General features: G+C 32.4%; 1 protein-coding gene across 1 annotated transcript in view; it reads left to right on the plus strand.

Annotated features, from left to right (window-relative positions):
* Nucleotides 1-1625: 1625 nt before the first annotated feature.
* Nucleotides 1626-14750, plus strand: part of LOC139499615 (platelet glycoprotein V-like) — a 45129-nt gene continuing 32004 nt past the window's right edge. Inside the window, exons 1-9 of the mRNA XM_071288362.1 lie at nucleotides 1626-1818; nucleotides 2829-2900; nucleotides 5939-6010; nucleotides 6585-6656; nucleotides 7897-7971; nucleotides 8409-8480; nucleotides 9210-9281; nucleotides 11341-11412; nucleotides 13398-13469. Of these exons, the coding sequence (XP_071144463.1) occupies nucleotides 1646-1818; nucleotides 2829-2900; nucleotides 5939-6010; nucleotides 6585-6656; nucleotides 7897-7971; nucleotides 8409-8480; nucleotides 9210-9281; nucleotides 11341-11412; nucleotides 13398-13469 (752 nt within the window). The 5' untranslated portion in view covers nucleotides 1626-1645. The remainder of the gene's footprint in view (nucleotides 1819-2828; nucleotides 2901-5938; nucleotides 6011-6584; nucleotides 6657-7896; nucleotides 7972-8408; nucleotides 8481-9209; nucleotides 9282-11340; nucleotides 11413-13397; nucleotides 13470-14750) is intronic.

The raw sequence follows: 14750 nt of genomic DNA on the forward strand, positions 1-14750 counted from the left end.
CTTTTGCCTCTCTAAAATAAATTCTGTGTGTTCAAAATGATATCTTGATTTACCATCATCGAAAATTTTAATATCAGAAAGGTACAAAGTCATTGAAACTTTTGGTGCTTATATTCTAAAGGAAAATAAAAAAAATAGCATAATAACTGTATCAACTTTTAATTGCTCATGTTATAGGACTCAGTTTATTTCTTGCATTTATTGCCCGAGGCAAAAAATTCTAGAAGTATCTTTTAACCAAAAATAACCAGTTTTTCTGAATGACTGTTTTAATTTTTTGTATAATTTATTGTCCTTATGTTCTAAGTTACGGACCTGCGTTTCAGCATATAGGTTGCATTTCTGTAAATACCGACAATGCAATTTCCCATAGGAACTCCTTTTAAGGCTAAAACTATAACACTTTTACTATAAAGCTTTGAAAAATGTTTTATCTTAGAATGGAAAGTCCATATGCACTACTGTTTCTTAAGAATATAACCAATCCTCTATGTTCGTCTGTTTCATCATGACGTCGGATATATAGATTTGAGAAGAAGTGGTATGAATGCCAATGTGACCTCTCCCCATCCAAGTGACAATTTGTAAAAGGTAAAACATATACAAGCACCCACCCATGTCCACTCTGTTATTTTGTATCCATCTGATGAGTTGAGCCTTTTTCAACTGATTTCTATAGTTAGTTTTTGTGTTGTACTGTTTCACCAATGTTCAAGGTCAGAAGGAGGGTTGGAAACGTGATAACATGATTAACCCAGTCACCTTCTGTTTGTATGTATTTTTTGTACATAAATTAGGCCGTTTTTTTCTCGTTTGAATTGTTTTACATTTGTCATTTTGTAGCCTTTCATAGTTGACTATGCAGTTTGGGCCTTGCTCATTGTTGAAGGCCATACGGTGACAAATATTGGTTAATTTTTGTGTAATTTGGACTCTCGACATTTGTCATTTCGTGGCCTTTATAGATGACTATGCGGTTTTGGCTTTGGTCATTGTTGAAAGCCGTACGGTGACTTTTAGTTGTTAATTTTTGTGTCATTTGGTCTCTCGACATTTGTCATTTCATGGCCTTTATAGATGACTATGCGGTTTGAGCTTTGGTCATTGTTGAAGGCCGTACGTTGACTTTTAGTTGTTAATTTTTGTGTCATTTGGTCTCTCGACATTTGTCATTTCGTAGTCTCTTATAGCTGACTATGCGGTTTGAGCTTTGGTCATTGTTGAAGGTCTTACGGTGACAATTTTTTGTTAATTTTTGTGTCATATGGTCTCTTATTGAGAGTTGTCTTATTGGCAATCATACCATTTTTTTATATGGATAGCGGGAGACAATTACCCTGTTGACGCACCTGGTCTCACTGCCTTTGGAAGAACATTCGATCCACTCAGGGATTTTATAACTTATTTGTCTATTCGTAATCGAATTGCAATATTTAAACAAATGTAAATTACTGTCACCTTTATGTAAATTACCATAGAAACAATGTTTTTTTCCAAATCTTTTTAATGTGTTTGAGCTTTTGATTTTGCCATTGCATTAGGGGCTTTTAATTTTGAATTTTCCTCGGAGATCCGTATTTTTGTGATTTTACTTTAATGTAATTTAACATTATGTTTTAGATATAAAGAGAAGAAACTTAGAATCATGATTTTAACAGTAATAGTTATTGTAATCGTCAGCTCACTAGAACACACGTATGCTGTACCATGTATTGAATTCCAAATATCCACATGTGATTGCACAGGAACAAAAGTCGATTGTAGCTCCAAAGGTTTAACAGCAATACCTGAAGGTGTACCTATAAATACAACAGAGTTGTAAGTATGATATTTAACACTAGCTTCTATTGATTTTTTAGTTACTCATTAATTTGAATAATCTGATAGTCAGCTGTCTATCTAAATTCATGTTTAATTGTGATGGATTTATTTTGGATAAATGACTAATGTTCCTGAATGTGGCGTTTCAAGTTTTATTTTGAAGTCGAGGTTGATGACGATGGAGATTGTTTATCAATCAAGTTTAGTTGAATACTATGAATTCATTAATGTCTGTGAGTAATTATGTTCGTGGATAATATTATATTTATAAATATTATTTTCATGAATATTTTAGCATTGTTGATATAAGACCGCATTCAATCATATCCTATATAAAATGTAACGTGTTTAATATTTGAATTTGTGGTTTGCCCTTACTTATGAAACCCAGAAAAAAACTGTTATCACATTCATCAAAAGGAATCCAAAGTAGGCTTTATTAACTACAAACGAAGCTTACGAAATTCTTTTGTGTTATCTATTCTTTTTATTCCTTATTAAAACTTGTATTTCTCATTTTGATATCACCGACCCAGTGGTCGCGTAGTAGCGTGTTCGCCACGGCTGTATGATGTCTTGCGTTAGAATACCAACCCGTCCACGTCATTCCAACGACTTTAACATTCGTATTAGCTGCTCTTTGCTTCATACGCTAGACAAAGAAGCAGTTTACCAGACGGATTATTCTCATTTAACATAAACATGAGGACGGTGCGGGATTGAAAGATATGTGTCATTTGAATCAAGGTAAAAAAAGAGAGTATTCTCTTGAAGTAAGTTTTAAAGAAGAATTTTCGTAACGGATTTCACCATTAACGTACTATTAACTAACGAGCTTTTACCGTTTCACTAAAAATCTCTTTATCCACATTAGGTCACAATCGACGTACGCAAAAATGATTCTTGACGCGAATGTTGTGAACGAAATTCAAGAAGCCAGTGTTGTACTCCCTGAATTCATGTTATACTTTATCTTACTAAAGATTAATCAGTAATATTATTTTTAGAATCTTATTGGACAACAAGATATCAACGGTAGCAGCAAATGCGTTTGATAATTTTGTATCGTTGGAATATCTGTAAGTTTTAGTGTTATGATAGAGAACGACCGAAATTATAACTTATTGAACTCTTTGGTCGACATCATGATTTGCACGGAATTAAATATCATCATTCCAAGGAGGGTTATTGCAGTAATGTGGTCAAAGTGTGGCGCAGTTAACCATGAAGTACATTAATAATTCATTTGTTAGACCCTGTGGGTATCACCATCCCAATAGCCAGAACATCGGCACTAACATGAACATATGGATATTGTTCTATCTAAATTTGCTACTTAAAAGTTTGGAAATAATTGTAACTTATATATCTCTTCATGCGAAGCTCTCATTCCTTGTCGGGGTTTCATTTTACATTTGGTTTTTGTGGTTTTATCATCTCTTGAAAGTCTGAATAAGGTTTTCGACCTTCATATAATTTTGCTTGAGTGTTACTAAGTTAATGTCGAAATGCGTATTGGTGGTATAAAATTGATCAAGTGAATATTGATATTGTGTACCCTACGCTTATACTAGCGCGTCCCGGATGAGATATTTCCCTTCATTCATCGATCAAAACATATACACTAGAGGCTATGCCGGAGCAGAGTATTTTCTGAAATTACAATCAGTCTGATCTCAATCTAACACCAAGCAAATATTTGCAGTCAACCTTTCTTTGAAAGAAATATAAGACATTAAGGCTGAAAGCTTTTTTTCAAATACTAAAACAAAAGGAACGGTGTATTGATGGACAAATACAATTTTAAAATAGCTCATTTATATTGTACCATACATTCTCCACAAATCATGTCACGATAGAGAACGACCGAAATTATAACTTATTGAACTCTTTGGTCGACATAATGATTTGCACGGAATTTAATATCCTCATCCCAGGGATGGTTATTGCAGTAATGATGTGTGGTGCGGTTGGCCATGACGTACATTAATAATTCGCTAGTTTATCCCTATAGGTATCACCATCCCAGTAGCCAAAACATTGATACTAAAATGAAAATATGGATATTGTTCTATTTAAATTTGCTACTAAAAGGTTTAGTATAAGTACCTTTATATCTCTTGATGCAAAGCTCTCATTCCTTGTCCGGGTTTCACTTCACTTTTGATCCTTTGTGGTTTTATCATCTCTAGAAAGTCTGTATTAGGTTTTCGACTTTCGTATATTTTCCCTCGTTTGTTAATAAATTGACAATAAATGTGGAAATGCGCATCTGTTAGAAAATTGATACCGTGAATATTGTTACTATGTAACCAGCGATTACTATTCACGTGACCCGGATGGGACAATTCACTTCTACCATCGATCTCAAAAAACAACACTAGAAGCTTTGTCGAAACAGAATATTTTCTTCAAGTACAATCAGTGCGAGCTTAATCCAACTTCAATCCAACGTCTGCAGTCAACCTTTCTTTGAAATGAATATTAGACATTAAGGCTGAGAATGTTTGTTTTTTTCTTTAAATAATAAAACTAAAGGAATGGAGTCTTGACGATCAAACACGATTTTATAAATAGCTAATTTATATTGTACCCTACATTCTTCACAACTAATCGATACTTTTGACTTCAGAGATTTGGGTACAAATACTATAAGCAGTTTACCAGGCGGGTTGTTCTCAAAGAACATAAACCTGAGGATAATGTAAGTTTGATATTTGTCATAAAAATCAATGTTAAAAAAGATAGTTTCTTTTTCTTTTTAAAAGAATATTCAGAATATTTTAAGAGAAATTGTTCGTAAAAGAGAGCCGAAAGATACAAAAGGGACAATTAAAACTCATAAGTCTAAAATAAACTGACATACGCAGAAATGATTTCTAGTGCGCACCCTTTGGAATGAAAATCAAGAATCAAGTGTTGTACTTCCTGAAATCATTTAATACTTTTCTTAACGTTAAATAAAACTGTAATCGTCTTTTTAGATGCTTGAGGTTTAACCCGATTTCGCCTGTAGCAGCAAATGGGTCTGTTAGTCGTGTGTCATTGCAACTAATGTAAATCTTATTATTATAATAAAATACGATAGAAATTACAAGTTTTTAAATTGTTGGGTTGACATCATTTATTGCATTGGTTTCAATATTCCCAGTCTGATCTCAATCTAACACCAAGCAAATATTTGCAGTCAACCTTTCTTTGAAAGAAATATAAGACATTAAGGCTGATAGTTTTTTTTTCAAATACTAAAACAAAAGGAACGGTGTCTTGATGGACAAACACAATTTTAAAAATAGTTCATTATATAGCACCATACATTCTCCACAAATCATGTCACGATAGAGAACGACCGAAATTATGACTTATTGAACTCTTTGGTCGACATAATGATTTGCACGAAATTTAACATCCTCATCCCGAGGATGGTTATTGCAGTGATGATGTGTGGTGCGGTTGGCCATGACGTACATTAATAATTCGCTAGTTAATCCCTATAGGTATCACCATCCCAGTAGCCAAAACATTGATACTAAAATGAAAATATGGATATTGTTCTATTTAAATTTGCTACTAAAAGGTTTAGTATAAGTACATTTATATCTCTGCATGCAAAGCTCTCATTCCTTGTCTGGGTGTCACTTTACTTTTGATCCTTTGTGGTTTTATCATCTCTAGAAAGTCTGTATTAGGTTTTTGACTTTCGTATATTTTTCCATCGTTTGTTAATAAATTGACAATAAATGTGGGAATGCGCATCTGTTAGAAAATTGATACCGTGAATATTGTTACTATGTAACTAGCGATTACTATTCACGTGAACCCGGATGGGACAATTCACTTCTACCATCGATCTAAAAAAACAACACAAGAAGCTTTGTCGAAACAGAATATTTTCTTCAAGTACAATCAGTGCGAGCTTAATCCAACTTCAATCCAACGTCTGCAGTCAACCTTTCTTTGAAATGAATATTAGACATTAAGGTTATGAAAGTTTGTTTTTTTCTTTAAATAATAAAACTAAAGGAATGGAGTCTTGACGATCAAACACGATTTTATAAATAGCTAATTTATATTGTACCCTACATTCTTCACAACTAATCGATACTTTTGTCTTCAGAGATTTGGGTACAAATACTATAAGCAGTTTACCAGGCGGGTTGTTCTCAAAGAACATAAACCTGAGGATAATGTAAGTTTGATATTTGTCATAAAAAATAATGTTAAAAAAGACAGTTTCTTTTTCTTTTTAAAAGAATATTCAGAATATTTTAAGAGATTGTTCGTAAAAGAGAGCCGAAAGATACAAAAGGGACAATTAAAACTCATAAGTCTAAAATAAACTGACATACGCAGAAATGATTCCTAGTGCGAACCCTTTGGAATGAAAATCAAGAATCAAGTGTTGTACTTCCTGAAATCATTTAATACTTTTCTTAACGTTAAATAAAAAAACTGTAATCATCTTTTTAGATGCTTGAGGTTTAAACCGATTTCGCCTGTAGCAGCAAATGGGTCTGTTAATCGTGTGTCATTGCAACTAATGTAAATGTTATTATTATAATAAAAAACGATAGAAATTATACGTTTTTAAATTGCATGGGTTTCAATATTCTCATGCCGAGGATGTTTATTGATTTTGCCTCGAAATTTGGTGCTGTGGACCATCATAAACCCAGTAGGAAGTACTTATGTACTGACGTGAAAATAGCTCATTTATGTTATACCCGACTTTCTTCACAAATCCTCGACAATTTGTTTTTTAGATTTTTGAATAAAAATACATTTAGCAGTTTACCAGAAGAGTTATTTTCGAAGAACATTAACCTTAAGAAAGTGTAAGTTAGATAAGTATATAATAACAAAATACAGATTTAATAAGAGAGTTTCTTTTAAAAGATCGACGTCAAAATGAACGGAAACGAGAAGGATTTTCGAAGTAACACCTTTGTACTTCATAATAAACACATTGTAAGCAAGAAGATATAATGTAAAAATAATTTTGTTTAATTTTGGTATTGATATTGAAATACCGCTGTTGGTCTGCATAATATTTATTTGAAATAGTTGTTGTAAATGAAATGGTGTGTGAATGTGATGTTTATCCAATGAAAGAAAAGTGCTTTAATTTCTTGAAACATGATGAGGTGTAAGTGAGGTATGAAAGTCAGATGACACAATAGAAGCCTGAAAAATAGACATTGCGAAATGAAAAACAATAAAAAAGCACTACACAATCTTTTCATATTGAGCGACATGATCATCGCTAGAAAAACAATGGATAAAATCTGTCAAAACACAAAAAACTAAGATTGAAATTAAAAAGAAGACAGATTTGTCAGACGAAACGAAATAAAGTAAGACCATATTTGCTTTTGCGACGCCTAGAGGAAAACAAATATGCACAGGTAGTATACACTGCAGTATGTTATTTGCGTTAACACATATGTAGAGTTTAAGCATTGAATCAAGTGATGGAAATTCCGCCACTTGTTGAAAAAAAACCCAGGACAAATATTTATTTTAAAATTCCGCCTTTTGTGTTCTCGTGATAGCGTGAAAACATCATCATACGATTTATTAGGTTTAATTCAATATTGATTGAATTTAAAGACATTATAATTATTTGGTTTATGTTTCATGGCCACGCACAAAGCATTTAAATTTAATAGAAACAAGTTAGTTCAAAATCAGCCAAATGTGGTAAATTATCGTGGCTTGTCGGATTGTTACCTTGTTAACCACTTTTTGTGTCGGTCAAGTACTATCAGCGGGATATTTCCATATCATCTAAACCTGCTGTTTTGTTTTATGTTCTATGGTGGGGTTGTTGTCTGTTTGACACATTCCCCATTTCCATTCTCAATTTTATCTATTAGAAATTGGATGATTGTTTAATGTAACAATATGCAGTACACGGAACTTCCAGGGGAAACAATCATACCAATATCTAAATGAGATGTAAATTATTTGATAATCAATAATGTGATATCCTAACAAAATCGAAATGATGTTGAAGTGTCAGTGACCTAACGAAGAAAGCACTTAATCCATCACATATTTTTGATTTATTTCCAGATATATCAAGGGGAATCTGTTACTAACCAGTTTACCAATGAACTTGTTTACGTCGAACAAAAATATAACACTTTTGTAAGTGTAATATTTAATCAATATAGAGTGTTTCTCAAAATCATTTACACCAATAGATCTATGTGATAAACTATATCCAAGGTTAATAGCTAAATTTCATAATATGTCTGAAAGGTCTGTGTTCGGTAGTATCCCGGACTTTTGCCAGTCATATTAATTATTCATTTATTGTGGTTTTTTTTTTAATTAACGTCGGTTTTTGTTTTGTGTAATTGTTTCACATTTCTAATGTGGATTGTACGGTATGAATGTTACTCGTTATCCGTTTGATGACAATTATTTGCTTAACCAAGTTGTGAGGGCTGTTTTTGAACTGGCACTCATACCAATCTCCTTATCTTAACATTATATTCCTTATGAATTGCTACATTGGATAGTATAGGGTGAAATAACATAGAAATAACACATTTCTAGACAAAACATTGGTATTTTTCAAGGGATTTAGAGGATAATAGTCTATCAAGTGTACCAGCACAGTTGTTTTCGTCGAACATTAACCTTGAAGAATTGTAAGTATAATAAAATGAAAAGTATATTTTTTTTTATATACTAGACTTCAATAATATCATATAGTAGAATATACGTTATAATCTTGTAATTTTGGATATCCAGAAAGTTAGTTGCAGACTATCGGATTGTCGTTCCTGACTTAAATGGGGATAAGAAAACTTTTTAAATACCGTACACGCCAGAAGTTCAAAATGACGCTGCTTTAAGTCCAAGACCTACTTATAATATTGTAATATGATTGAATTTATATTATATTATTAGTTTTGCTGTTCTACGCCTATACGCTGTAATTCGCAATTAAATCAAATATAATCAGGTGGAAATTACAATATGGTGTCCGATTAGGATACCATTTCTTTGGACTGTGACCTGGTTAGCGAGAAAATTAAACAGACCGAGGCATTGTGTCGGTCTTTTACTTAAATCCGGGAATCTTCCTATTTCTTTAATATGTTGCCATGTTTTGTACTTATTCACACTGTGAAGGATGTTGTGTTTATCATATAAGAAATATAAAGAATGTCATAAGTTACAGTAGTATATACGGTTCATGAGGGTTCAAGTGAAAAATTCTAGTTCTATTATACATCAACGTTTCGAACTGAAACGTGAAATTATAAGTCTGAAATATTATCATTGCCTTATGAATAAATATGTTGTTTAAGTAATAATGTTCCAACTGAGAAATTATTGTTACAATACAAACCAAATGATGTCTTTTTTTCCAGAGATCTGAATGGCAATAACTTAATCAGTCTACCACAAGGGTTGCTTTTATCGAACATAAAACTTGATAAAATGTAAGTATAATACCTGTCTAACATTACAATACAATTTCAAAATAGAGTGTTACTATCCATTGAAATTATAATGAAGGGAGGCTTGAGGAAAAAGACGGTTGTAGAAGCAACACTTCTGTATTGTACTAATAAGATACCACATGGTAGAATCGTTGATGCAATGCAATGTTATTTAAAAATCTTGAATAGTTTTAGTATCAAAATCTGATGACAGGTAAGCCCGGTCGCCACTTACTTTCAAGAAAACAAGACCGACCTTTGTTTTTTTGATACACCGCCTTGGTGGTCTTGTGATCGCTTGCATTGGGCGAGTTCTAGAGGTTGTTGAATCAGACTAAGGTTCAATCGGTTTGGTTTTATGAAAATTTGTCAAATATCTTCATATTACTTTCCAATTCTTGCTTTTATGCTTGATTTCAATGTTAAAGGATTTTGTATTAATGCCATAAGGAAATGCTAAAGTTTTAAGTTGCAGTAGCAAATGCAGTATATGAGGCTTTCGCGTCATATAAAGTTCATTATAAAGATCAATTTTAGATATTTATGATTAATTAGACCATAATAATTGTTTCTCTTAGGAGAGACATACATTTTCGTTGACAATGAACAGCTAGCGGAAAAGGAAATATTCGTCTGCGCGTAAAGGGTGTAATTTCAGATCTTTTTTTTAAATACATTTAATAATTTGTTATTTGATTTTGCCATGTGATTATGGACTTTCCGAATTGATTTTCCTCTGAGTTCAGTATTTTTGTGATTTTACTTTTTAGCTAAACACGTTTGATATCATTAGTTTTAAATTTTCGTTAAAAATTGGTTAAAACGAATTTGCTATAACTATTGATTTTGTTATCAGTTATCAATTAATTAAAACCATACCAAATATTATTGTTATACACATATGCACATTCATGGTTCTTCTATCCGTCAATACCTATATTATGGCATTGCACAATGTGATGTTTTTCTCTAAATATTAATGACGTCTTTACACTAATGATTTTTTATTAGTTGCTATTGGCTTCGAACTAGCTGTCAGTAACTGCGAGTACTGTCAGATGTTTACTAAGTATCTTTGTTTGTTGTGGGATGTATAGAAATCTTGTCACATCTGGTCTCTGTTTTTGTTAATTGTATTCTGATCTGTATCGATCTGACGAGTTAAGCCCTTTTGAACTGATTTTTTTATAGCTTGTTCCTATGTTGTACTGTTAGACCACTGTCCCAGGTAAGAGGGATGGTTTGGCGCCAGTAAACTAGCTTGACCCAGCCACATTCTATATGTGCCTGTTCCAAATCAGGAGCCTGTAGTTCAATGGTAGTCGTTGCTTTTGTCTGTCATATTTGTGTTTCGTAAATTGTTTTGTTTTCAATAAAGCTGTTAGCTTTCCCAAGTGAATTGATTCATATTTTTCATGTCGGGACCTGCTACAGCCGACTATACGGTATGGGTATTTCTCATTGTTGAAGGTCGTATGGTTGCCTATGATTGCTTTCATCCACTTCATCTCAACTTTTGTGGATATTTGTCTCATTGGCAATCATACCACATCTTCTTATTGTTATATTTTTTTATTCATGTCACTATTAGCTTATCATGCTTTCCATGGGTTGCAGCCAGTTTTTTCCTGTATTTAACCAGTATAAAATGCCAAAGGGAAACAGTTTATCATCGCAATAACAGAATCAAATCGGTAAATGGCAAACAGCTAATTACTAATTGTTAGCTAAAAAATAGAAAGCTTTAATTTCTAAAATAGAAAGCTTTAATTTCTAAAATAGAAAGTTACCAAAAATATTAAAGATTGTATCCAAATATTAAACCTTAATAATATTCCCTAATTGGTAATAAGTGTAACAGTGTATTAAATCACGAACTCATTGATTCGTCTTTCTTTGAATACCCCAGGTCTTTGAATCTAGATAGACAACACAGATACATAATTTCAAACATAAATAATGGCCTTTTCAAAGTATAAACTGTTGTGCTACCTTATTTAGCACTTGTTTAAAAAAAGAAATGACTTACTTCAACATGAATCGTTGATATATTTTCCAGAGATTTGAGTGACAACCGTTTAAGTAGTGTACCAGAAGGGTTCTTTTCGGCGAACATAAACCTTGATGAAGTGTAAGTATAATGCATGTTTAACATCGAAAGAGTAAATTCATTTTTGAATATTGAACTGTAAATGCATGGAGGCTTGTTAGACGGTAAATGTTTTTGAAACTTCACAAATATAACACAACACATAGTCCACCAGTTAATTTTTGGCAAACAAAACTTTATAGTTTTTGATATAGAATGAATTGATGGCATGTCAGTGTTATCGCCAATGATTGGAATAAGACAAGACATAGTACAGATACCAAGACCTTGGTGATAAATATATTTCGTATCAACTTCACAAATGATACAAGATGGTCTTGATGAATAGATTCTAGGTCCTGACGTTGTTTATCATCTTAATTACGTTATAGAGTGTTCTTTTATTTGTCTTTGTAAATTATTAACCTTTACTGGTTTTCCATTTTTGGTAATATCTTTTTGTCGTGGCTCGGTACTTATGCCATTTTGTTTTTCTTTGTTGACATATTTGTTTGTTTTTAAAGTGATAGAGATTATAATCAAAATTGCCGACTGTTCCCATATTTTTTATATTTTTTTCCGGTTGTGTCTGATTGTTATGTTCACACATTGTTGTCATTATGATGATATGTATTTTTAGTGTCATACAAGTGAGAGGGTTAGCTAGCTATACCATCAGGTTTAATCTACTTATTTCTACATAAGGAAATGTCTGTACAAGGTCAGGAATATGACAGTTGTTTTCCATTCGTTTCATCTGTTTAAGCTTTTAATTTTGCCATTTCATCAGGGACTTCCCGTTTTGAAATTTCTTTGGAGTTCGGTATTTTTTAATTTTACTTTTACTAATTAGATACCGCGATGAATGACGGGTTATCGCCTTCACGTTGTAAGAGAAAGCAAGAGTATGTAAGATGTCGTTTGATTGGTCCCAGCCAATATTATATGTAGGAAAATAGAATTTGCTATATTTTTGCCTGTACTTTGGAATTAAAGAAAAACATTAGCCGGTTGGTGATTAGAAAAGTGCATCTGATTTTCATGATATGTCTAATATTGTTTTGTCTTTTGTAATTTTGCTTAATGAAAATGATAAGAATTTTGTATTCATATACTTTTGAATTTAAGGACAATCTTATGTTACAATATTACATGCAGTGCATGAAGATTTAAAAAGAATAAAAATGTATATAGTCCTGTCATCGAACCAATAATTCTCAATGAAAATGATCATAAATTGTCGTAAATATGTAATCACCATACCGTAAATAAGGGTTTCATGAGAAAAATAAATCGAGTTCTATTACCTAAGCAATTATTCGAAATGAAAAGTGAAATATTTAATATAGAATATCGAATCGCCTTACGAATCTAAACGTTGTTTAGGCCACTCCAATTCGATTCCCAGTTCTTTAGATTTTCCCACTCCTGTTAGGGGAAAATGACTTTTCAATAAAAAAAAAAGAATTCCGTAAATTTTAGTCCCCATGCCGCTCCAAAAGTAGTTTCTCCCTGATTTTTTTCCACATACACGTTTTTCTATTGCATATATTAATCCGATCGATTCAAACGCACGTGTGATAAATCGATATGAAAAAAAGGTCTACATGCATCATGTGCATATCAATATAGCCACCTTACTCCGTATGTTGTTTTAGAACAAAGCAAGAAATAATCATCTCATGCATTATGTTGATCCTAAAAATAGATAAATAGTTCCAACTGGATTTCAAGCATCCAATAAAAAATCATTACCATAAAATGAAAACAACTATATCAAAACATATTTAATATCTTTAAGGGCGTTCTTTTTGGGATGCATACAACAAAGTTATTTTGACGAAAATAATCAAAATTAACTAAATGACAGAGAAACAAAAAAGTCTTGTATGGAACAGGCACTAATAAATCAAACTATATGCATACGACCATGTTTCTTCTCTTTTTTCTATGAAGTAATGCAGTTCAAATTGGTTTGCCCTTAAGTAATACGTGTTTCAACTGAAATCAATGATTCTTTTTTCCAGAATAATGGACAGGAATAACTTAAACAGTCTACCATCGGGGTTGTTTTCGTCGAATATAAAACTTGACAGGATGTAAGTATGGTTAATTTTTAACATCACAATACAATTTCAAAAAAGAAATTTACTTTCAATTTTACCAAATGATTGAAATTATAATGAAAATAATTAAAAATTTCCCAGTATTCATTAGATCCTGAGACGGCGTATTAGATTGTTACATTGCAAACACCTAATGAATAAATATGAGGTTCACGTACTCGTGATGCTTCTGAGAAATAATATTTCATCAGAAAACATTGATGTTGGTAATAGTTTTAACAGTTTACAGGCAGACTTGTTTTTGGGGCACAATGTGATAATGTCAGTGAAGTTAAACATCAATATAATGTGGTTTTGTGGTTTTTAATATATGAAAAAGAAGAGGTGGAAGATAAAGGAGGACATTTAGAACTCATGGGTCGAGTTAAAGTGACAATGCTACGAACATACGAAAGCCAAAGATACAAATACAAGTTCATAAATCAAGACATGGAAAAACTAAAGACTGAGCAATAAAACGCCATTAAAAACTGGGCGTGAACTCAGATTCCCCGGTATGGTAGGCAGATCCTGTACCACTAGTAAACGACTATTCTAATCGAAATGACAGAAATTTGTCCTAATTGTTACTTTGTAGTCTGATAGAGTATGGCGATATTGTAGAAAAGAGTGGTTATCTACATATTAATTTACCATTATACCGTTATAAACATGTATAACCTCGCCACATTATGTATGTATGTGCCTGTCCCAAGTCAGAAGCCTGTAATTCAGTGGTTGTCGTTTGTTGTTGTATTACATATTTTTTTTTTTTTTTTTGTACATTAACTAGTTCGATAGTTTTCTCGTTTGAATTGTTTTACATTTGTGATTTCGGGACCTTTTATAGCTGACTATGCAGTATTGGCTTTGCTCATTGATGAAGGCCGTACAGTGACCTATAGCTGTTTATTTCTGTGTCATTTGGTCTCTTGCGGAGAGTTGTCTCATTGGTAATCATACCACATCTTCTTATTTTTATATATATTGTCATGATGGTCACTGGACGTGCAATCAATCAATCCATTGTGTCAATGTTCTCGTGTCCATTCTTCATCCCCATGTCTGATACACTCCATTTTGAGCACATCATAAAAAGCATGCGTTGATATTAGATAGTTAGAGAGCGTTGCTGATAAAGATAAATCCAGAAAAGTGCTTCGAACGCATGAAATTTATAACGTGTTGTTTTCATTTTTTACAGCACTGGTTCGATATCTCTGCTGGTGGACTATCAGTCCCCGAGGGTTTCCTCAGCCCAGTAGTCGGTACTTC

This window comes from Mytilus edulis, chromosome 12, assembly GCF_963676685.1.
Source record: "Mytilus edulis chromosome 12, xbMytEdul2.2, whole genome shotgun sequence".
Lineage (NCBI taxonomy): Eukaryota > Metazoa > Mollusca > Bivalvia > Mytilida > Mytilidae > Mytilus > Mytilus edulis.